Source organism: Tinamus guttatus, unplaced genomic scaffold (genome assembly GCF_059628265.1).
Source record: "Tinamus guttatus ecotype Peru unplaced genomic scaffold, ASM5962826v1 Tinamus_guttatus_pri_ptg000028l, whole genome shotgun sequence".
Classification (NCBI taxonomy): domain Eukaryota; kingdom Metazoa; phylum Chordata; class Aves; order Tinamiformes; family Tinamidae; genus Tinamus; species Tinamus guttatus.
In genome coordinates this window covers 1,248,172-1,269,844 of record NW_028288562.1, presented here as the reverse complement: position 1 = coordinate 1,269,844, position 21,673 = coordinate 1,248,172, and the positions used below count along the sequence as shown (strand labels likewise).

At 44.4% G+C, this 21,673-nt stretch overlaps 1 protein-coding gene across 1 annotated transcript in view; it reads right to left on the bottom strand.

Moving 5' to 3' along the window:
- GRID2 (glutamate ionotropic receptor delta type subunit 2) overlaps positions 1-21,673 on the bottom strand; it is a 561,587-nt gene that overhangs the window by 35,785 nt on the left and 504,129 nt on the right. The window contains exon 14 of the mRNA XM_088529596.1: positions 11,627-11,793. Within this exon, the coding sequence (XP_088385722.1) occupies positions 11,627-11,793 (167 nt within the window). The remainder of the gene's footprint in view (positions 1-11,626; positions 11,794-21,673) is intronic.

Genomic DNA, 21,673 nt, shown 5'->3' with positions numbered 1-21,673 from the left:
AATGGCATTTTCCTCTGTACATCATTCTCTTTATGCTGAAGAAGTGTGGGTGTGAGAAAAGTGAATGGAATAGGGCCCTGTCTTTGGGGAAAAAAAAAAAAAAAAGGAGAAAGGAATAATCAAATAAAACCTTTTCACTAAACTTCAGTAACAAACTCACCTCAAGACTTTTCTTACATACATTCACAAAATGGTATTGCTGCTAACTACCTGATTTAAACTTTTCTACCGAAATCCATCCTCAGTTTCAGATTTAGAAAAAAGTAGTCTTACAGGTTTGCATGATGCTAGTAATAATAATTTCCTCCATGAGTACTGATGTCAGCTTGCCACAGACCGATATCTTCATGTACAAACATCCCAGCTAACTCAGAAGTTGATAGGAATTTCCTCAAACTATTATTTCTTGTTTCTTGGAAATACAGCTTATAAATACATAATCAACACTAATGCATGTTACTTGTCCAATTAAAGGCTTGCTGCCTTTGCCTGCCTGCAACGTACCATTTTTACTGGGGTTTCAGGAAAAATTCTTCAGCATGCTGAGGGGCAGATGATACAGCTGGTCCAGCATCAGCAGGTTTTCTAACGAGACAGAGACTCTCTCACTGAGAGAAGAATGAATTTGCGATTTCGGATATCCCAGTGACTGAGATGGACTGAAAATGATTAGTTCAAACACCAAGTGAGAGGTTTTCAGATTAAGAATGACAGCAAATCTGATCAGCTGGGAACGCATCGCTCAAACACAGAGGAGAACAACAGAGATGTGAGTTTATTAGCAACCAGCAACCCCCGGTGTGATGAGTTGCGAGAGGCCAACGCTCTCTCAGAAGACAGAGAGCAAGGGGCTTGTGACCACGTTGCAGAAGGTGCAGACACCACCTCCTCCAAAACGCTCTGCACTGCTGGCACGCAGCCCCAAGGAACCAGACTCCATGTAGGTATGAGATACAGGGATGACAAGGAGAGTAGGACCTTATCTCAGGAGGATAAAACCACTTCTTAGGCTCATGAAGAAAATTTTATAAAAGGTGGCAAACTGAGACCTAGTGAAGGAAGAAACAGTAGCAGAAAAGTGTGACGTGACCTAAGAGATGACTTTAAATGTCAAGCTCTGACCGCATTGGTTGTGAGACAGCATATAATTTCTGTTCCCATTTCCTGGTCCAATTCAAACATCCTGGGACTCATTTCACACATTCTTCACTGTTTCACAGTATTCTGCAGCATTGCAAGCAAATTTTCCACATAAACACCTACACATGACCAACACATGACCAATAATGGCAAAATATATGTTGCTGATTAGAGAAATCTGCATCACAACTTAGCTGCAAGCTGGAAGAGATGTGCATGGTTGGGCTACAGCACTGTATAACCTGCTCTAACTGAGGCACCTCTCGAGTGTTGCCCACATGCAGAAAAATCTTATGTGGTGCCTACACTTGGCTTTTGAAAACAGTTTAGTTTTCAATAGTTTAGAGGAATTAAGTCTTTCCAGATAGAAAATGCTATATAATAATAACGAGCCTTTAACTACATTAATGCCAACCAAGCTTACCGAAAATATTATGAGAAGCAAAGATATAAATAGCTAAGTAAATGCAAAATTATTTCACAGCTCTACAGGGAATATTAATAATGCTTCTGTAAGACCCTCAGGAGTCTACTCAAAAGTTAAGTTTTTCTTATTAAAATAAACTTAAATCTCCCTGGTCCATAGAGATTATTTACTGCATCCAAGCCTTACCTATTAATGGGCAAAAGGTACAAACCAGGAAGCTGGAGGTCGAGTCCAGGTATACGCTGGACAGAAGGGTCAGGGACCACCGCGCAGTTTGGCGGGTGTTTTATGCTCTTTTCTCCCTGTGCTAACGGGGCACGCAGGGAAGCACGTTCCTCCCTCACAACATGACCACAAAGGGTTACAAGACTCTTGCTTTGCCACTGCCCTAGCTCTGAGTATATCTGATGTGTCTTCAAATATACCTAAATACATCCGTAATCCTAACCCATCTATGGTTACAGCTATCTCTATGTAACTATCCCTATGGCTGACAACACTCCTGGATATACAGAGCTAGCATGACTGTCATGAAATGTCACGTCACACAGACTTACGTGGCCTGGCAAAAAGCGCCCTCCAGCTCCATTAACACTTCTGGCCTCCCTCATAAAATGAATCATTATGGTATTAATTTCCTTTTGGCTTTGCTGTCAAGCTCTCAGTAGCAAAAAGGCGCTTACGGTGGCTCCCGTCACCTCGTGCCTGACCACATCAGGCACACGCGCATCTGCCTCCAGCCATCGCTTCACCCGCAATTTCATCCCAAACAACCCCAAGCCCCTAAGAGCCACGGAAGAAAAAACTCCCACTTTATTATCATATCGAACATGTCATGTTCTTGAAATAAACCAGCATCATGAGGCTTTAATCCTCTTTCAACTTTCTCTAAATGCCATCAATCAGCGAACTGTCAGCTCGAGTGTGACGAGAAATCTGCTTCATTCCTCCGAGACCCTGGCAAAATGAGCATTATTAGCCCATTTTTCTCTCCGAGGGGCTCATTACAAAAGAGGGAAACATCGAGAAGTGCAGTCTCCAGTGCAAGATCAATACCGGTACATTCCCAGATGCAAGGTTTTAAAACGCTACCCGCTACATTGCAAAAACTTTGCTGTTTTCCATATCACGGTTAGAAGATCCAGTAGAGATCTAGCTGCGCCACCCAGATACATTACCAAGCCTCTCTGCAGCAAAGCACACGCACATGGACAACAACTTGCAAGCAAAGATACCTCTATTCCCTCTGTCTTGAAAGCCAGACTCTGTTAACAGAGCTGGAAACACTCGCACAAAATTTTGCACAATCTGTAATCAAAAAATCCTCCTCCTGTTTTGCCAGGACATAATCAAACCTGCAAGGCAACTGCGATATTGAAGAACATCCTTGTGTCGAGTTGCTCAAAAAAATTAACTAATTCATACCAAGACTTGCTAGAGACAGAACTATTAGGTCCTTCTGACTTGAAAGGATTGTGAAATCATTTTCTAGAAATTTTGGCAGAAATGAATTCAATCCTGTCTATGTAGCTACGAACTAAGCAAATCTAGAAACCACCTCTCCTCCTGGCCCCAAGTGTTTTTCTGGGAAGGTTTTGTTTTATTTTAAGAAAAGAAAAAAGCCAAAGAGATCTGGATTCAAAATCCTACATTTGAATAATTTTATATTGTAATATGGCTTCAAGCCCCCATTGCCATTGTCTTAAAAGAGTACGGAGAGATTACTCTTATGAACAAAGCCCTTTACATATTTTATAAATCTGTATCTTGCATTTCTTCTATCAGCTTTACTAGGATATCAACTTCCTCACAGCCCAATTCCTGGGGGGGTGAATTTAGTGCATGAATTCCCAACCCATTTCTTTTACCGGTCATTTCAAACCATGTCTTGACCATTCAAACACAAACCAATAATACTCATCTAGGAGCTAAAGAAAAAGACTATTGACAATCTACAAACATTTCTGTTACTAAGCAGTATCTGCAACAGGGTGCGTTAGCTTCCTGAAGCTGCTGCCTCTTCTTCTGGCCTTGCGCTTTCGCACCCTCCTCCACGTGGATCAGGCGCAACCCCGCGGCAGGAATCGCCGTGACAAGGGGTGCTGCTCCCGTGGTTGGTACAAAAGATGACATGGGCAGCAAAATTCAGCACGCAGCGTAACCAAGTCGAGCCGAGCGCGGGAAGTCGAGTGCGGGCTCACGGCGCGGACGGAGCGCGGCCAGGAGGATTCCCGAGGCGCCTCGGGCTATCCCGGCTCCGGCGTTCACGGCTTGAGCAGGAGAGGGAAAGAGGCGCCCAGGGAGTCAGGTCTAAGTCCGGATGAGCAGCTCAAAGATCTTTAGGAAGAGCAACTTGAAAATGAATTGCGTGGATTTACAGCCAGTACTGTCGGAAAGGCCAGGGCAGCACCTGGGCCACCAAGGATAGAGAGTCAGAGCTAGGGCCAAGTTCTCTTTAAGTCTTGGTTTTCTAAGTTTTCTCACCCCTGCTGCAATTTAATCAGCTGAAAACAGAAGTCTGACATGTTCTTACAATTAAAAAAGAAAAAGAAATAATAAGAAAGAAAGAAATAAGAACACATGCTTTCATCTACTCAGGTTCTGAAAGCCCAGGAAATGCCTTAATCAGAAGCACGGACTAACAGCGTGGCATCATTATAAGGCTGATTTAAGTTGGCTGAGTTTATTAATTGCATTCCTTACCTTCAGGTTTCTTTGAAGCAGAACCTTAATTCAGACTTCTCCTCCTTTTATGATGACTGATTCTGCAACTACTACAAACAGCCCTTTTTATTTCTCCCTATCAAATGACGGGTTTCTGCTCTCAGCTTTCCCAAAGACTCACTTGAACGATGACATTTAGTTATCCTGCTGGCAGGACCCAGCTCAGCTCACCACAGCATCGCTGCGGAGCCCTGGGATAATGGCCCAGATGCACCAAGAGCTTCGGTTCTGCCTGCTGAGGCTTTGGGCCATCATCTCCTATCTTCAGGTTGCTTCCAAATTCAAGTTCAAATACAATCCCTGAATATCATGCTTCTTCATCCTGCAACCATCAGGAACTCACTTGCTCTGAAACCAACCCAAAAGCTTAGCTGAAATTTCTTTGAAAGAAAACCTCAAGTTCAGAGCAGGCAATAAACGTGAAACCAGGAAACAATTGGTAGATGTTCCCCAGAAAGCTCCTTGAGAGCAGGCTGTCGGTCCAAGCACGATGACTCAAGGCAACACTAGACGGTGCTCCAAACGAAAGATGACCAAAAAGACTGTCAGACATAAACACACACATTTCCTGCTCAGATACAATGTTTACCTTTTTTATATATATATACACATATATATATAGAGAGAGAGTCAGTATAAGGGGAGATTCCTAAAGCCTAGGATGTGGGAAAACGAGAACACAAGTATTTTTGCAGGCAGCACACCAGGTATATCGCCATTATCGAGCCCCAATCAATCACCAACGGCACCTGCGAGCACCACAGGCTGAACTTTGAGGATGTGTGGTCAGCTAGGAACGAACTGTCCTGTTTACCCAGGCCAGCACATCCACCTGGCCCCGCAGCACTGCTGCTGCTGGGTAAAGATCCTGTACTATTTGCCCAGAGATAACCCCAGCCTCGCTGCTCAGATGCAGCACGGCGATAATTCCACCCGTAAAGGATCTGCAAGGTCTGCGTTAGCAATCTCACGGCTGCCACGTTTAAGCATTTCAGCAAGGAGCTCATCTTCACCGAGCTAACGTGAACGTGAGCATTTCTACTAATTGCAGTTTTCAGAAAGGTAAGGGCACACGCGGAAGCCCCCTAACCCCGTGGCAGACCCGATGGCAGTGCAGGGAACAGCAGTTTGCTGCGGGAAAGCAGGAATATCTGCCAAAAGAGCAGCCGTGGAAACACACCTGGGGAGGATGGGGAAAGACGTAAGCAGTGAGACGGGGCAGCTGCTGCCACCCTGGGTGTATATATACAAACATTCCACCTTGCAGGTGAGAAGGAAGCTGACAGCACAGCAACGTACTGATGTAGCAGCCAGAGACACGTTTGTGCTTGGGCCAGACACCTGTCAGCGCTGCTTCCTAAACCCCCTTATTTTATTTTCACGTGGCGTTACGCATTTGACCGGGACCAAGACTGTTACTTTTAAAATGAGATGTGTTACGGCTACTTCTAACTCAGGAGTAAGGAATATACCAACAACCCTTACCTCTTCAGGCATTTGACCACGTTGCATTAACACCACCTTCACTCCTGTGGATATTACAATTGCATCCAGACCCGTTGCCTCCTCTCGAGCTGCTCCGCCACAACAGCGCTTGCAAATCTACAGCGAGCCCAAACCCTCAGCTCAGAGCTATATCTGGAGAGAAAAGATCTGCAAAATCTGAGGCTGTTTCCGTGGATTTTTGAAAGCGTGAGAACGTGACTGTCAGAGCTGATGTGTTTGCAAAGCACTCCGCAGACAGAAAGCAAAAAAATAAAAGAACATCAATTCCCTGTTTCATGGGGCCTTAAATCTAAATTATGTCACTGACATATTTATAGGATTAAACTCCCCTGTCAGCTAAACTGATATACATCTGGAGCAATTCCATCATCTGAAGATCCGCTGCTAATTAACGGAAGCCCCCTAAAACCTGAGGAAATCAGCACAACCCAACGACATCAAGAACAGCCTGCACACTTGTCAGCTCCTTCAAGGCTCTGCTCTGCACTTCCACCCAAACCCCTCTCCTGCTTCCCTGGGAATTCCTCATGCAAAGCCAACAAAGTGCGGTTCTGGGATAGGAACCCCTAACACCTCCTCCCAAGCCTGGAAAAACATGCTTGTTTTCCTGCTACTTTTCTCTCAGAGGATGAACCTTGAGGTGTGCAATTCCACAGATTTCTACTTTTTCTCCTGCTGCAGACCAAGTATTCCCTTAAGAGAGTTTTTCCTACAGCAGTTTACTTAGCTTGCAACTCTTCTGTAGGAGCTATGTATCTTCACAGATACTAGTGCTCTTTTTTTAAAAAAAAAAAAAAAAAAAAAAAGAAACCCACCTACAAAACTGAAGCCTGTGAAGGTATTCTGTTATTTCGTGCTTGTTTCTTAAAAAGTTGCTGATTTGTGGGGAGCAGCTGTAGGTAATTAATTGGCAGATTTCCTTCACTGCTGTGCAAATTTGCCTATTTTTGTACTATTCTGTCAGTAGAAGGCAGAAGACAGTAGTAGCAAATATGATGCTTTTTATTTTCTTAGATACAATCAGTATAAAAGGATCTTATTTTTCCAAAGCGACCATTAGAGGAGCATGATAAAGTGTGTGATTAAGAGAAAATCAAAGACAGACACTTTCCTGACCCGCTACCAGGCTGTTTAAGAGTCATTTCCTATATATTTGGTCTTAAAATCAACTTAAAGATTGATTGGATTCTTCCTGATTAGTTTTGTCACGTGAGATTTATAATTCTGCCCTTCCTACCGCCCTCCCCTCCTTCTTGTTGGCTTTGGTCATTTAAAACGTTTATTTCTATTCATTTACTGTAATATTCTGTTTTATCGAGCACTTTCCACATTTTGGTTCTACAGAAGACTTTCCTCTTACTCAGGAGCTGCAGCCTGTAATAACAGCAATCAAGGCAGTTCACTCTGACAAATGCACGTCAGGAAAAGAGTGCTGTGACTTTGAAATATTCAAAGTAACTGAGAGCATAATGTGCGAAGCAGAATAAATGCATACAGATGGAAGTTTTAGCTGGGCACGCAAAGCATGAACGAAACACGGTGCCGCAGCTCTGCGCTCAGAGCACTCCGCGCAAGCGCGTCCGATCCAAACTACTAATGCACTTTGCAAAGTGTTTTAGGAATAAAGTGGCATGCACAGTTTTGCCTTGATCAGATCATCCTTCTTGTTTTGTGCTTGTACTTAGTCATGAGGCGGAATGAAGTTTCCATTCCCACGTTTAAGTGCAAAACGTGGGGTCTGGAAACGCAGCCACAAAAACGACAAAGCACCATGGAAAAGGGTGTCTCAACCCTAGCCCTCCGCTGGAAATTCAAACGAGGAAAGATCTTTGGGAGAAGCTGCTGGCCGAGACTTCTCCTGGCCCCACTGCCAACCCATTTAGCACTAAGCAGTTTTAAACCCTGCAGCCGTGCACTCGTCGCCTCTGTAAAACTTCAATACACGCAAACAATTCGGTTTACAGCAAACACTTGAGACAACCTTGTTGGTATGGGCTGGATTGAATTTACTGGGACGGGATTTTCATGTCAGATGGCTCAGAAACCTTGAATTAATCCCTCCCTTTCCCATATAAGTTTAGTTACATAATCTAAGGTTCTAAAAACTACAAAACGCTACTAAAATTCAGGAGTTTTCCTCAAGTTCAGCAGTTCTTCGAATCTTTCTTACCGCTGCCCACTCCTTTTGCTGGGAAGCGGAGGCGGCGCACGGACGCTCTGGGCTGTAACAGCCCCCGCGGCCGGACCTGCGGCACTAGCGGGAGGAGCGGCCGCGCTCCCGGAATCAACCCTGCACGGAGCCAAGGCGGAGGCGGCAGGACGCTGCGGAGGGTCCGGCCTTCAAACGCCACCACAGCGTTTTCCCGGCGCTCCAAGCACAGGGCCGGCATGACGGCCGGCCTGGAAGCAGCTCTTCCAGGGACATGGCCACAGCAGCTGTCGAAGACGCCAGCTGGCCATTGCCACATCGGAATAGAGGAAAGTGGCATCTTAGTCTGCACTCACTGCTTGGCGCTTGGTTTCAGTCACAAATTTTCTGTGTGTGAAAAAAGGAAAGGTCTCAAAGACTTTTTTTTTTTTTTTTTTGGTAATGCTTTCGGCTGGCTACTCCTCTTTTCCAATAAACTGAGCCCACAGCAAAGCTGTTTTTTGATTTTGCGCTTTGAGCATTACAGCTTCTCTCATGTACTGTTTGCCCTTTCCACAGCTCGCGGAGGGTCCAAAGCTCTTTTTCAACCCCAAAGCCTTTTATTTCCCAGAGTCTTGAGAGACTGATGCTGAACACGGCTTCATTTTCTGTGCTGGGTCTGGAATGAATTTTTTATTTATTTTTTATTTTTTTAAGAGAAAATGCATGAAATATGAGCATGTTTATCACCTTCTCCACCAGTGCTTCACGACATCCAAACTTGCGTTGCAGAATTCGAGTCCTTGCGGACAAGAGGGAACACCCAACACGCTCTCTAAAGCCACGTGCCTCCCCATGTCCCTGTACACGATGGCTCCAGGCCCTGCAGGACAGCACAGCAGCCGCCCAAACGCGCAATACGCCTGCAAATCCCCAAGGCTAAAGCTTGACCACAGCATTACCCTGCCTCTAATTGTGCCCCGTGGCCCTGGGGAGAAGGGCTGGAGCGTTAACACTTCTCTGCTCCTTTTTCGCCCTGTTTCAATCGGAATTCCCTGCCTGCCCAGAAAAGGTAATGAAAAGTCTTAACCTCACGGCCCTGCTTCCCGCACGGAGACCAAAATCTCCTGTAATCTTGCCAGGCCTTTCACAGCTGCAACCCCAGGGATTTAACACTCTGCAGCTTATGGGTTTCCCTGAAATTCATAAAATACAAGCCCTGCATTTTCACGCAGATATATTTATTTGGGGCAAGATCAAGAAATGCCAACATATTTCAAAGTGATTCCCCACCGTATTAAAGCGTGTGAAATATTCATGCGAACGTTTGCTAATCCCGCCCAGCAAAGTCTCTTTTCCTCTCTATTTAGCATGCAGCCTGCAGCAGCTGAGGGTTGTTCAGCCTTTTCATTAGGGAGAAAAGCAAGGATGATTTGTAAAACCATATGGAAATAATCATAAGAAACAGTACTGAAGGGCTTTTAGCAAATCTACCTTATAAGCACACATCCTCTTTCGTGTGTTTGTTTCTCATATGGTGCTTGGCAGATTCAAAGTGCAAATTTATATTTATGGGTGTAATTAAAAGTGCAATATAATCAGCCGTCATAACACAGAAATAAAAATTAGTTTAAAGGCAGTGCCCACATTTCCTGAATATACATCTCAGCCCCTCTCAGCTCTGCAGCAGCTAGGCACTACCCTAAACACATTCTCCTTTTGCCCTTCATCCTGCTAACGCAGTGAGTTATTTTCTCCTGGGTGCCAAGTCCCTCCTGTGGCTGACGGGCTCAGGAATGACCCCTCTCTCCATCCACCAGAGCTCTTGTAATTACAGCAGGAAACCAAAACGAAGAAGTCTGAGTGCCTACGACTCCCCATGCCACCACTGTAAAACACCTGACTTTGGAAGCTGCCTCATGGCAGGGGAAATGACATTTACTTTCCACTGAGAAAAGCTAATATTTAAACAGCACATCAGAGATCCTCAGATAAAGAGAGTTATATACGTGCCAGTTTTTATGCTTCCTTCTGCTTTGCCATACCCCCAAAATATAATACCTTGAAATGCTGCCATTTTATGAGAAAATAAAACTGTTCCTGGAAATGCCAGAGCTGCAGAGACCACACGGAAGGCAGCGCATGGAAGAAGCGGTAACGAAGCCTTCCTGGGTGCTGAATACTGCCGTGCCCACCACTTCCCCAAAGCGCTGCAAACTGCAGCAGCTCTGCAGGCGATGCCGGGGACTGCTCCTAATGTGGTCTGGATACATCCACCGGGATCCAGGAATCCGGGAGGCGGGGGAACGAGGAGGGCCGGGCTGGTGCTGGCAGGCGCCCTGCCTGTCACTTGGCTGTCTCCATATAGTTAGTGTTGGAGAAATAGCCTAGGAAACTCCTCCTGGTCTTCAAATTTTGCAGCTCAGACTTACCTTAATTTACAGACTTACTTATGCCCTGAAGATGATGTCTTAACACCTTGAATAGCACCCGAGATGCTCCTGGGTTTTGCATGCGAAACACGAATGGTACCGAGCCGAGAGATTTAGCAGAGCCCGACGGGTCATGGTCAGAGTATTAAAGAATTCAGCGAGGAATTCCCCATAATGCTAATCTGGGTCTTTCATATAAATCATACATATGGTTCACTGAAGTAAAACTCATCATTGATTCTGTGAACTCCTCAGTTTCGTTAGTGCTATCTCAGCACAAAATTCAGCCAAATCATTCCCAGCAAATAACCCATTCGAACAATTTAGGCCTTCTCTGTGCATGCAGTATGGCAGAGCAGACAACTGTTTCTCTCAACGTGCTTGTCAAGTTACTCGTTGACTACCTTTTCCCCTACCTTACACCGTGGTTTTAAGGCAAAGGCATTAGTCTGAACCAAGTGCAATCGTATGACGATGATTCGCACACACCCTTTCCATACACGCCATATTCAGCACAAGTGTAAAATCTGCTTTGTACAAAGTTCAACATAAATAATCAGAAAAGGGTCTGAGAGAATAAAAAAGGATCAGAAAGAAAGGGTCATGAGATTAGCACAAATCTTGCCCTAACAAAGTCAGACGACAGAAATAACACTTTGATGTTTGGTGTTTTTTTTGATGTTTGATGTTTTTTCACATTTCATATATGTGTTTTGAACTAGGAATCGATTCTGCAGTGGAGCATCCAGTGCTGAGATGACAAAATAGATACCACTCATTTAAAATTTCTGATCTGAGACACACAATAGCAGAAACATCTCCCTTTTGTAGCTGAAGGTATTGATTAGTATTGGCATAAGCATCTAAACTTTTGGGTACAAACAAAAGTCTCTACGATGTTTGTCTGCTTTTCTTTTGTTTAAGAAAAGGTTTCTGTGAAAGGAAGGCTTGAGTCATGCCGTCCCTTTGAAACACAAGCCTCAGTTCTTTCCTTACCTTATTTTCCTGCTAACAAAGGTTGGTCGATCTCGCTCAGGTTTTCCGTGAAGAACAAGAGGAGCTCATAAAAAATCTCCACAAAGTATTTCTAACGCAGTTGCTAGAGAAATGTATAATCCCCTATATCTCTGAGGAAATGAACGCCCATCTCAAAAATCAGGAAGCTGAGAGGCAGCACAAGACATTTTTCCATTACAGAAAGCTTAGAATAAAGGAAAAGGTTCCGTATCTGAGAGAGACGCTCGCGCTGCTCCTTCTCCGAGCCCTTACCTTTGGGAGAAGACGTCTCGGTAGGGGCTGCCGTGCTGCAGAGCGATTCCGTAGCCTCTGTCTGCAACCGTGTTCCCGACCGTGTAGAAGGAGCAGTCCGCGTCGTTGATGGCCACGTACTCCAGCACCGCGGCGTCCCACACGAACGCGTAGTTCCCGTGCTTCACCTGCAGCAACGAGGAGGACAGCTCAGGCCACGGGCGCCCACGAGGACCTCACACACCTACCCGTGTGGCAGCCCCACTGGCGTCTATTTATTGAGAAGAGTAAAGGTTGAGTGCCCTCGAGTTCGCAACACAAAAAAATCACACCAGGATGGGCACCACTTGATGCTTTTGCTCTGTTCCTCAGCGGAGACGCAGGAAATTTAAGGTGATTTGAGAGCAACCTGCTGTTAGTGAAAGAGCACTGTGCAGAAAACTTATACTGGCCCCGTTCTGGAAACAAAGGGGCACACTGGGCACCTTTCACTAATACCAAGTTCACATAAACAAATAAAACCCAGTAAGATGTTTCTCCGAACCACTAAAACAAGCATTTACAGGAAAAATAATGTGATTCTGTGTGAAATGTATGCATGCCTGTTGGTAGAAGGTGTGCATCTTCAAAGACTTCTGTTTGATAACTGCATGTTAAATAAATTCAAACCAACTCATTACATTCAATGGCTGCTAAAGTCACACTTTGGTATCCATTAACATTTGAAACAAATTCCATTTTTTTTTCTTTTAAAAATATGCACCTAAAATTTCAGAAGTTGTACAGAAATGAGGTTTTAAAACCAGAAATTCAGTACAAACCTTTCCATATTTTGGTGAATTTTCACTCTCCAATCAAAATATTTTCCTAGAAAAAAACATCTCTACCTCCTCTACTGTGTATTTAACCACTTTCTTGTTTTGTTGGTGTTTCTTTTGTGCCTGAAGAATCCCACTGCTTTTCTCCTGACCCTCTGCTTGGCTTCACTCAGTGTTTCTCTGTGCCGTATTAGCCAACTATGCTGTAAAACCAGGCTGAACCCATTGACTTCATATATCTAATGGGAATAAATATGTGACAGCTTAGTGAAAAGTAAACAAAACACAAAAAGGCCATCTGGGGCCAAGCAATCCAAGGAGAACTCGAAACCAAGCCAGCATATCAAAAGAAGCAATGGCAGTACATCATCTAGATTAGGCTTTGACAACGTAGATAGTGTATTAAAGACTGTTTACATCTAAAAGCTACTGAAGCAAGCCAGGCTGGCTGCCTGCTCCCAAGACCCAGTGCACGAGGAAGGGCTGCGTTTGAGACACATTCTGTTTCAGGGATAATCAAGCTCAATTAGGTACCGTGGGCCAGCAAAGGGAATACTTCCTAAAACTGATGTTTTTCGACACAGTATGGGGAGGATTGGTGCAGCTCTTGTAATAAGAGGGGCAGCCACAGTACCTGCGGATTCAGGGTGATTGGCAGGATGTAAAAAATACTCTTTGAAACAGATGCTTAAAATCGACACTGTCTCATATCATCTTCCCACTCTGAAACAGTCACTAATGGTTTTCCACCTCCAAGTGGAGTCTTAGATTTCTCCAAATGGCCAGGGAATGAGGGATGGAAGTAAACTCCTCATGACCAAGCCATACACCCTGCATGCTTGTGCTACAACCTGCAGAGCTCCTCCTTGCTTGGGTTAGTGCCTGAGCACTTAATGGTACCGCCTGTTGTCCTAGCTCACCCTTCTACCTTCCTATTACATTGAAGTCACCTAAGTAAAGAGACCGGTCAGGAAAAAGCTGCCTTGCTGTACAACAGCAAAAGCCCTTGCTGCCAATAACATGTGTGATGAAGTGATGCCTCTGCCAGCCTCAGAACAGGTCCAGTAACACCACAGTTCAGGTTCCCACAGACATAACTGCTCACAGACAGACCAGGGTGATTCTCAGCTAAAGTGCAAGGGCAGGAAAGAGACACTCAAGAGCCTGCTGGATCTTCCTGAACAAACACCTCCTTCCAACACAAGGTTGTTCCATGCCACAAAACCTTCTTTTTTAAGCAGTTTCCCCCTATGCACCTACACGTCTTTGAAATGTAAATCCACGGTGCAAACCCGTGTTCCAGCTGTCATCCTTGTATCGCTTCCTTTGGAACTGTTCCTCCACCTAACAGTTTTTATTGCTATTCAACATATCTATTTTTACTTTTTCCTTATTTTACAACTTTATTATGTCACTCCCTGCTAATGCAGTTTTAAATACTCTCCTGTTGCAGCTGACATCATTCAACTGCTGATGAACTTTGCTGATGGTTAGCCAAGCTAGAAATAGGCAGTGCAGCTTTCTTTAATCTTTCTTTGCAAATCTAGCATTGCAGTCCTCCCATTAGCAGTAATACCACTTTTGAACTTTCTCCAATTAGTAATTTTTTATATGGGAAAAAGAAATATCTTCCTAAGAGAGAATCCAAGTTGCCTGGCAGCACAGGAGGAATCTGATTCCGGTTTTAGCATACACTTCTTTGGAAATCTATATCACAAGCCTTCAATTTTTCTGTCCATGCATCTTTCACACAGCTGAGGACTCATTTTAACCTAAAGATCTCAGAAATTTTTTTTGCTATAGTATAGCACATATGGAACATTGCTGATACTTAAAAGATTTTCACCTAAAAGCAATGCATAAAAGCATTTTTGCTTTTTAAGAGGGAGGATGCTCTCTGTGGAAAAACAAAATATAAATTAAAATAACCTTTATGTCTCTCCTGCTCTCCCTTTAATAAAAGGATCACATATTCTCTAGCAATACTGAAGGCTTCTACTTTGGGCCGCAAAATGAACAACAAAAATTCCAGCTCTGCCTTGTGCGAACAGCGAAGGAGCTTCCAGGCAGTCGATTATGGAGACTAAAAGAAAGAAAAATCCCCTCGGAAAAAGGAATGGTTCTTTCTAACGCGAATAACTCGCTACTCAGAGAAGACCCGCACCCCTGATTTTAGGTTTCCAGATGTTTTCAGCTCATGCACTACGCTGTAAACTAGGAGGTATGTTAGTAGGCAAACATGTTTCACTTGGACTTTACACTCCTGTGAACTGATGAACTGTGAACTTTCAGGCATCAGCACACAGATAATAAAACTATTTTTATAAGGCTCTGTACTACTACAAATTTATGAAAATTTTATTTGCTGAAGCCTTGACTGCAGAGAGTAGTTACAATTTATCCTTGTTAATTCCACCAAAAAAGATGTGGGTTGTCCTAGGAAAGCATTCAGAGCCAGTACACTGTTACGTATGGACATATTTTATGCCAACACTGATGTGGATAATATTTCTGCTTAAAGCCAGCTTGTGCATGCAGAGTGGGCTGAATAACATATTTGGGTACAACTCCAACATTCTAAAACTACACTCCTCCCCCCCAAAAAAAATCAACTCCAAAAAAACCTTATAATTCTTTACAATTAAAAGAATAGAGAGTACACTGAGGGAATTTAAAGCACACAGAGCATCTAAGACATTGCAGCTTAGCCATCTGGGCATGTCTCAAATCCCACCAAGAGCCTTATCTGCTCATTGCATCTCCAAGTGCAGGTAAAAGCTGAGCTTTTGCATCCTGAAGAGAGTAACATACTGGAAGCCTTTGCCCTGCAACGTACAGAACTTGATCTCTGTAGAGAAGTTCATCTCTGCCTACAACCTGCGCAGTCATTTCTGTTTGCACAAGGTTATAACATTGTTATAATATTCACTTCACATGCCTATGAAAGCTGAATGAAATGCCACAGTCTCCTATGCTTTTTAATAATGTTTTATAAAATTATCTCCTCCCTTAGACAGTTTTAATTTCAATTACCGTAACATTCAATTGGAAAAAATCCTTATGTCAACTCAGGTTTACTTGATCTATGCTTATAGGCATCTTAAAAATATAAACACATATAAACAGAATCATAAATATAATAAGCAATTGTATTTCAGACCTCACTCTTAATTTCCCATTTAGTCATCATGACACCTTAAGTCTCATTACATTTTGCCTGAGCCTCTCAGGTGGAAAACTTGGAGGAAAACATGCTGTGAAATCTCATCAGACGATCAACAAGAATAGCTATTTGATAAAGATACTGGCCAATTAGCCAGCCATTCCTAACTTAACCTCTTAATCTGAATGCGATGCACACACCTTGTGTCACTGGTATGCTTGTGGCAAAACATAACCGAGTTAAATTCAAGCACTTGTTCTTGTCCTTCTACATAAATAAATGTATCAAAGCATCTTTGAGATAAGAAATAAGAAAAATGGAGTTAAAATATTTGTACCATGGAAAATTGATTCTTCTTTTTTTTTTTTTTTTTTTTTTTAAAGAAACACTAAAACACTTTGGTGTTGATGCAATGCAATCAGCTGACTTTCCTCCTTAAAATGAAGCAGCATTTGACCTAGAATTTGGACAACCAGCCTGGGTGTACTTGTAAATCAGGCCTCAGTGCAGAGAGCTAAGGGCCCAGCTAATCTTGTCGATCAGTGAATAGGTATGAACTCGAGCACATGGTATCATTTCAGTAGTTAGCACTAAACTGTAGGGAAGGAACATGAAAAACAGAAGCAACAAAAACCTAAAATCATCTTCCTGACACTCCAGCGCTTCACCGATGTGCAGCAGACTGGACCAGCAACTACAGGGACTTTGCCCCAAAAATGCCACTGCCTTGTAGTCTCATTCAATATCTTCTTAACTGTGTTATTTTGCCTTTACTGAAAAACAAACTACAAAATTAGTCAGGATCTAAATGGATTTTTTTAAATTTCTTATTACATTTATACTCTACTGGTAGTTCCCCTTCTGAGATACCTTAAAAAATAGTTTGTCTCTTTGCAGAGGCACAGCACGCTGGGCACACATAGCTACTGACTGCTGTACAGAGCCCCAGTTTTTCTCTCATTTTGCAAGAATTAGGGAGATGTCACAATTCCTCACTGCACCGGGCAAGGCAGGAGCTGCCAGCACCACGTGAGTGCAGAAATGGCCTCAACTGGCTGCCCAGGCAAAGGAATAAAACCCCCAGCTGCCCAGGTCATTGCTTTGGAGGGCTCCTTCTCCCTTAAGTAGAGATTTCTAAATGGGAGATACCCCTGTGTCACTTCACCTGGCCCAGGGGGTATTTAGGGATGCCAGGCAGCATTTTCCAAATCGGCAACATCCGCCTGACCAACCGTGGGGGGAAGCGGCCCGTGAGGAGGAGCAGGCCAAGCCGCATCCGCGCGCAGGGCCGCGGGCCTGCGAGGTGCAGAGCGGGAGGTGCTGACCACGCCGGGCACCCACGTGGCGACGGGTGCTCCACGGAGCCAGCAGCACCAGCACCCTTCTGCCTCTGACAGAACACAGCTGCAAACACGCGGGCTCTGGGCTCTGGGTCTGCACAACAGGCTCCCCGCGCACGCCAACGGCAGGCGGGTTTCGCGCCCACCGGGAGCTCTGTCAAGCCAACGCGGTGGCTTTGTTGCTGCCTTGTTCATGAGAAATTTTAGAAAATGTTGAATCCTAAGATATACACATGACAGCGCAGGAAACAATGCCAGCTAAATATACCCTCCTTTGTATTATATCTGACATATCTACGGAAAGCATATCTTATTGCGAATAAAGAAGATGAAAACATAGTATTTTCAGCTGTCACTTTTTTTTTTTTTTTTTTTTTAAGTTTTCTTTATTCTTTTAGTCATATTTCAAATTATTTAGAGCCAATACTGCAAAAAGCTCCACGGGAATCTCAGGCCCAGCGCACATAACAGAGCAGGCACTTACATTTGGCAGCTGCTAAGTAAGTGTTGGTCATGTAGCTACGCGGGGCACCTGCTCAGAGCAGGCCTAGCGATCCTGCAGCTCAGTGAACAGACAGATAAAACACAGACCTACAAGGATATAAAATACAGCAAGAGCATAACAAAAGTAAAAAACCTCTAGGGTGAGTACAACACGATACGTATTAAATCAAAGCCGTAAATCACATGATGTATTTAAATGTGTGCACGGTTTATAAAACTCATCGAAGCTTAGGCATTTCATTGAATCATAATAACTAAAACTTACTGAAGGTGGTACAGAATTCATGCAATAGAAATAATAAAAGGATCTGTCAGAAAGCATGCCACAACAAACTTGACAGGGACTCAAAGCTCCACCAAGCCTAGGGCTACGGTTAGAAACAAATTCAAAATAACCCCCTTGCAAGCCTTGCTATTATTTGGATGCAGTTTGTCTCCATTTAGCTAGAAACAGATCTGGATGCTTTGCTCCAAACCACCAACCTAATACTTGCTCTTACAATATTTTTCCCTCCACGTTCCTACAGCCACAAGGCCCAGAAGAGTCAATCCAGCTACCACATCAGCCGATGCCAATACAAATAACACGATCATTTACCACTGACTGTTTTGATGGGAAGGCAGAAAACCTGCTGGAGATGACAGTTAATGAGAGGCTGAAACAGGGGATTCCATACTAGATTTTGCAAAGCAGAAGGTTAGTTTGGAAGAGGACAGAGGATTGAGTTATACCCTTTGCAGATGACACTCACTGCTATTAAGCTTCATGTCAAGTTGCAGCCGTGTCCCATAATGTGGGGAGACACTCAGCACCACAGGAGGAGATGTTGTATTCAGAAGCGCAGTTTTCTAAATCAACATTACTGACATCAAAGGGAAGACAAAATAATAGCCTGAACATTTTGCACAACTTTTATCACTCCCCCAAATATGTCACACATTATTATTTTACCTAGATTTTTTGTGTGAGCTCTTTTGATTTACTTCTGGGTTTATCTATTTTGAATCCCTTCTGTGAGCTCATATCATGTTTCATTTTCCCTTGTTCTGCTTTCTTTGTTGCTTACCATGTGCTCACTTTGTTAAATCCAAAATGACTGAATGATCAAGCTAATCAAGAATAAGATGCTGTTTAAAGAAAACCATCTCCTTCGCTTAGCTTCCAGGACAAGTACAGCATAAGCAAAGATGTTCTGTTTCGTAATAGCCTGGTCTCTCTCATCCGAAGCCTTTTGCAAGCCTTTTGCAAACACTCATTAAATGATGCTCACATTTTTCCCGTCTGCAAAATCATTTCAGCCTTTGCTGTGTGTACGTGACCAATCTGCACCGACAATGTCGTGCATTTCCATACTCAGCTGTGAACTGCAGCATTTACTCCTCAACCACATCTAGGAAGAAATCATATAAAAATCTGTGTGTCCGACAGAGATGCTCAGGCAATAATTTAGCAGTTGAATCCAAAGTTTTGATTCTTAAAACATGGCTGCTTATAAGCACCTCATTTTTTTTTTTCACACCAAATCCTGCTTGTGAAGAAGCGCCAGCTATGCACCTGCCCAGCATGAGCACACTGAGGATTTTCTTTCCTGCCTCTGCTCAGTCAGGACCCACAAACGGGGCCATGGGTGACCTGCTCCTCCAGAGAGCCCAGCGGCCTCCCCAGCAGGTGCTGGAAGTGCCCTACAAAACACCAACACAGACCAAGCAAAATAGAGGCTTTCACACTTGGAAGTGCCACCTTCTGACCACCTGTACTACAGGAAACCAGCCCACATCCTTTCTCCATGCTGCAGGACACAGATTATGCTTTTACAGAGCCACCCAGAGCCACCGCATTCAGACTGCTGTGGAGCAAAGCGTGCGGCAGTACCTTGGATCCACCACGGAGATGTGCTGGGCCATCCACTTCTCACACAAAGGAATACCCAGGAACTTCAGCCAGCCCTGGTGGAAACGTGGTACTTCATGGGAGACGTCAAGGCTTCTGGGGAATGCGTACCACTCTTAAGGACAAAAATCTGCTAGTGGGAAGGTGCCGTGTCCTACGTTTCTTTAGTCACATGTTGAGCAGTCTCGCCAAAAATGTATTAGAAGGAAATTTCATCTTGAGGGCAGAGTGATAAACCACCTAAGCTTCTGCTCTTTGATTTATGGCACAACCAGAACCCCTTGGTAGATACTGACTTGCACAATACAGCTGCTTATCTACTGGCTATTTCATTACAGGCGCATTGTGTTTTCCACCCATCTTGATACAGTCCTCATTATTTATATCCCTCCCTGTGTTACATTCCGTAGGGAGTGGGCTCTGCTTATTTGATTAACTAGCAATTTGGAAAACGGCAGCCACCAGCACCAAGCAACTCCTGTGCAGCAGGAAAGCTCTCAGAGGAGGCAGGGAAAACAGCCCTCGTCTGCCAGAGTCGGCACCGGGAGAGCGACATCGGGCTTTTTATGCACACTGATAGGAAAAGGAAACGTGCAATTAGAGCCTGGCAAAAACGCTCATTAACGCGCACTGTGCAGCACTTGAATTCTCTCCTCCCATATCTCAGATATTGAAGACAAAGGGATTTATTTGGGCCATGCTTTCAAGCTGGGCAATTTATAGAATCATAGAATGCTTAAAGTTGGAAGGGACCTCTAGAGGTCATCTAGTCCAAACCCCCTGCACATGCAGGGTCACCTAGAGCACATGGCACAGGACCCAAGTGGGTTTTGAAGATCTCCAGAGAAGGAGACTCCACAACCTCTCTGGGCAGCCTGTTCCAGGGCTCTGTCACCCTTACTGCTAAGATTTTTTTCCTTAAGTTCCTGTGGAACTTTTGGTGCTTCAGTTTGTGGCCATTACCTCTAGTTCTGTCGGTGGCCACCACTGAAAAGAGACCAGCACCATCCTCCTCACTGCCTCCCTTCAGGTACTTATAGACACTGCTCAGGTCCCCTCTCAGCCTTCTCTTCTCCAGGCTGAACAGGCCCAGCTCCCTCAGCCTCTCCTCATAGGGCAGATGTTCCAGGCCCCTGATCATCCTTGTGGCCCTGCGCTGGACTCTCTCCAGCAGCTCCACATCCCTCTTGTACTGTGGAGCCCAGAACTGGACACAACACTCCAGATGTGGCCTCACCAGGGCTGAGTAGAGGGGCAGGATCACCTCCCTGGACCTGCTGGAGATGCTCTTCTTAATGCAGCCCAGGACTGAGGACTGACCCCTGGGGGACCCCGCTAGCTACAGGCCTCCAACTAGACTCTGCACCGCTGATCACCACTCTCTGGGCCCTGCCATCCAGCCAGCTCCTAATCCACCTCACTGTCCACTCATCTATCCCACACTTCTGGAGCTTGCCCAGGAGGGTGTTGTGAGGGACGGTGTCAAAAGCCTTGGTGAAGTCGAGATAGACGACATCCACCGCTCTCCCCTCGTCTATCCAGCCAGTCATTCCATCACAGAAGTCTATCAGGTTAGTCAAGCATGATTTCCCCTTGGTGATCGGCAATTCTGCTGCCTAATTCTAATACAAAATGTCATGAACTCCTTGCTGGCAATTGGACTAAAGAGGTAAAAACGGTAAAAATGAGGGAGAAAACAATGATAATTATTCTTTATCCCAAAGAAAGATTCTGCTCATTTAACAGAAGAATTCCAGCTTCATTTTTAACTGATCCACTTGAAGATAGCCAGCCGACACCACACCATACTGAACGCTATGCTGTTACTCCAAAATACTTAACCTGATGGTTGGGCAGTTCACTCTGTCTGCATTTATTTCCAAGAAAAGCACTCAGAAAATGTCTCAACAGCTGCCTGAGTCAGCAATACAGGTCAGATAAAGACTGTAGTAGGAGGCATCTTAATATATGGTATGAAAGAACACCTCTAATTTTGTTAGCTTTCCAAGAATTTTGTTGCTCACCAAGGGTGCCAGGCTGATAAGGGAGAAGAGGTTTTTTGTTTTTTTTTCATGTTCTTTTGTTACTGCCTGTCCCAGGGGAGAGATGAGGAAAGAGCCTCAAGAAGAAGGAACCTGCTGGAGTCGCCCATCTTGTCTCTGCCCATACCTTAATGTTGCCCACCGGAGAGCCTCCACGTTGAAGACCTTTTGCTTGCTATAATTTTCCTCTAGAGAAACAACCTCCTGCAGCCGAATCCCAGAACTGTGTCAACTTGCCCGTGGTTTCAGCATGGGGAAGTTAATGACATATTCCAGTGCTCTGTCTGTTCCCACCCTCCCCTTAAACAAA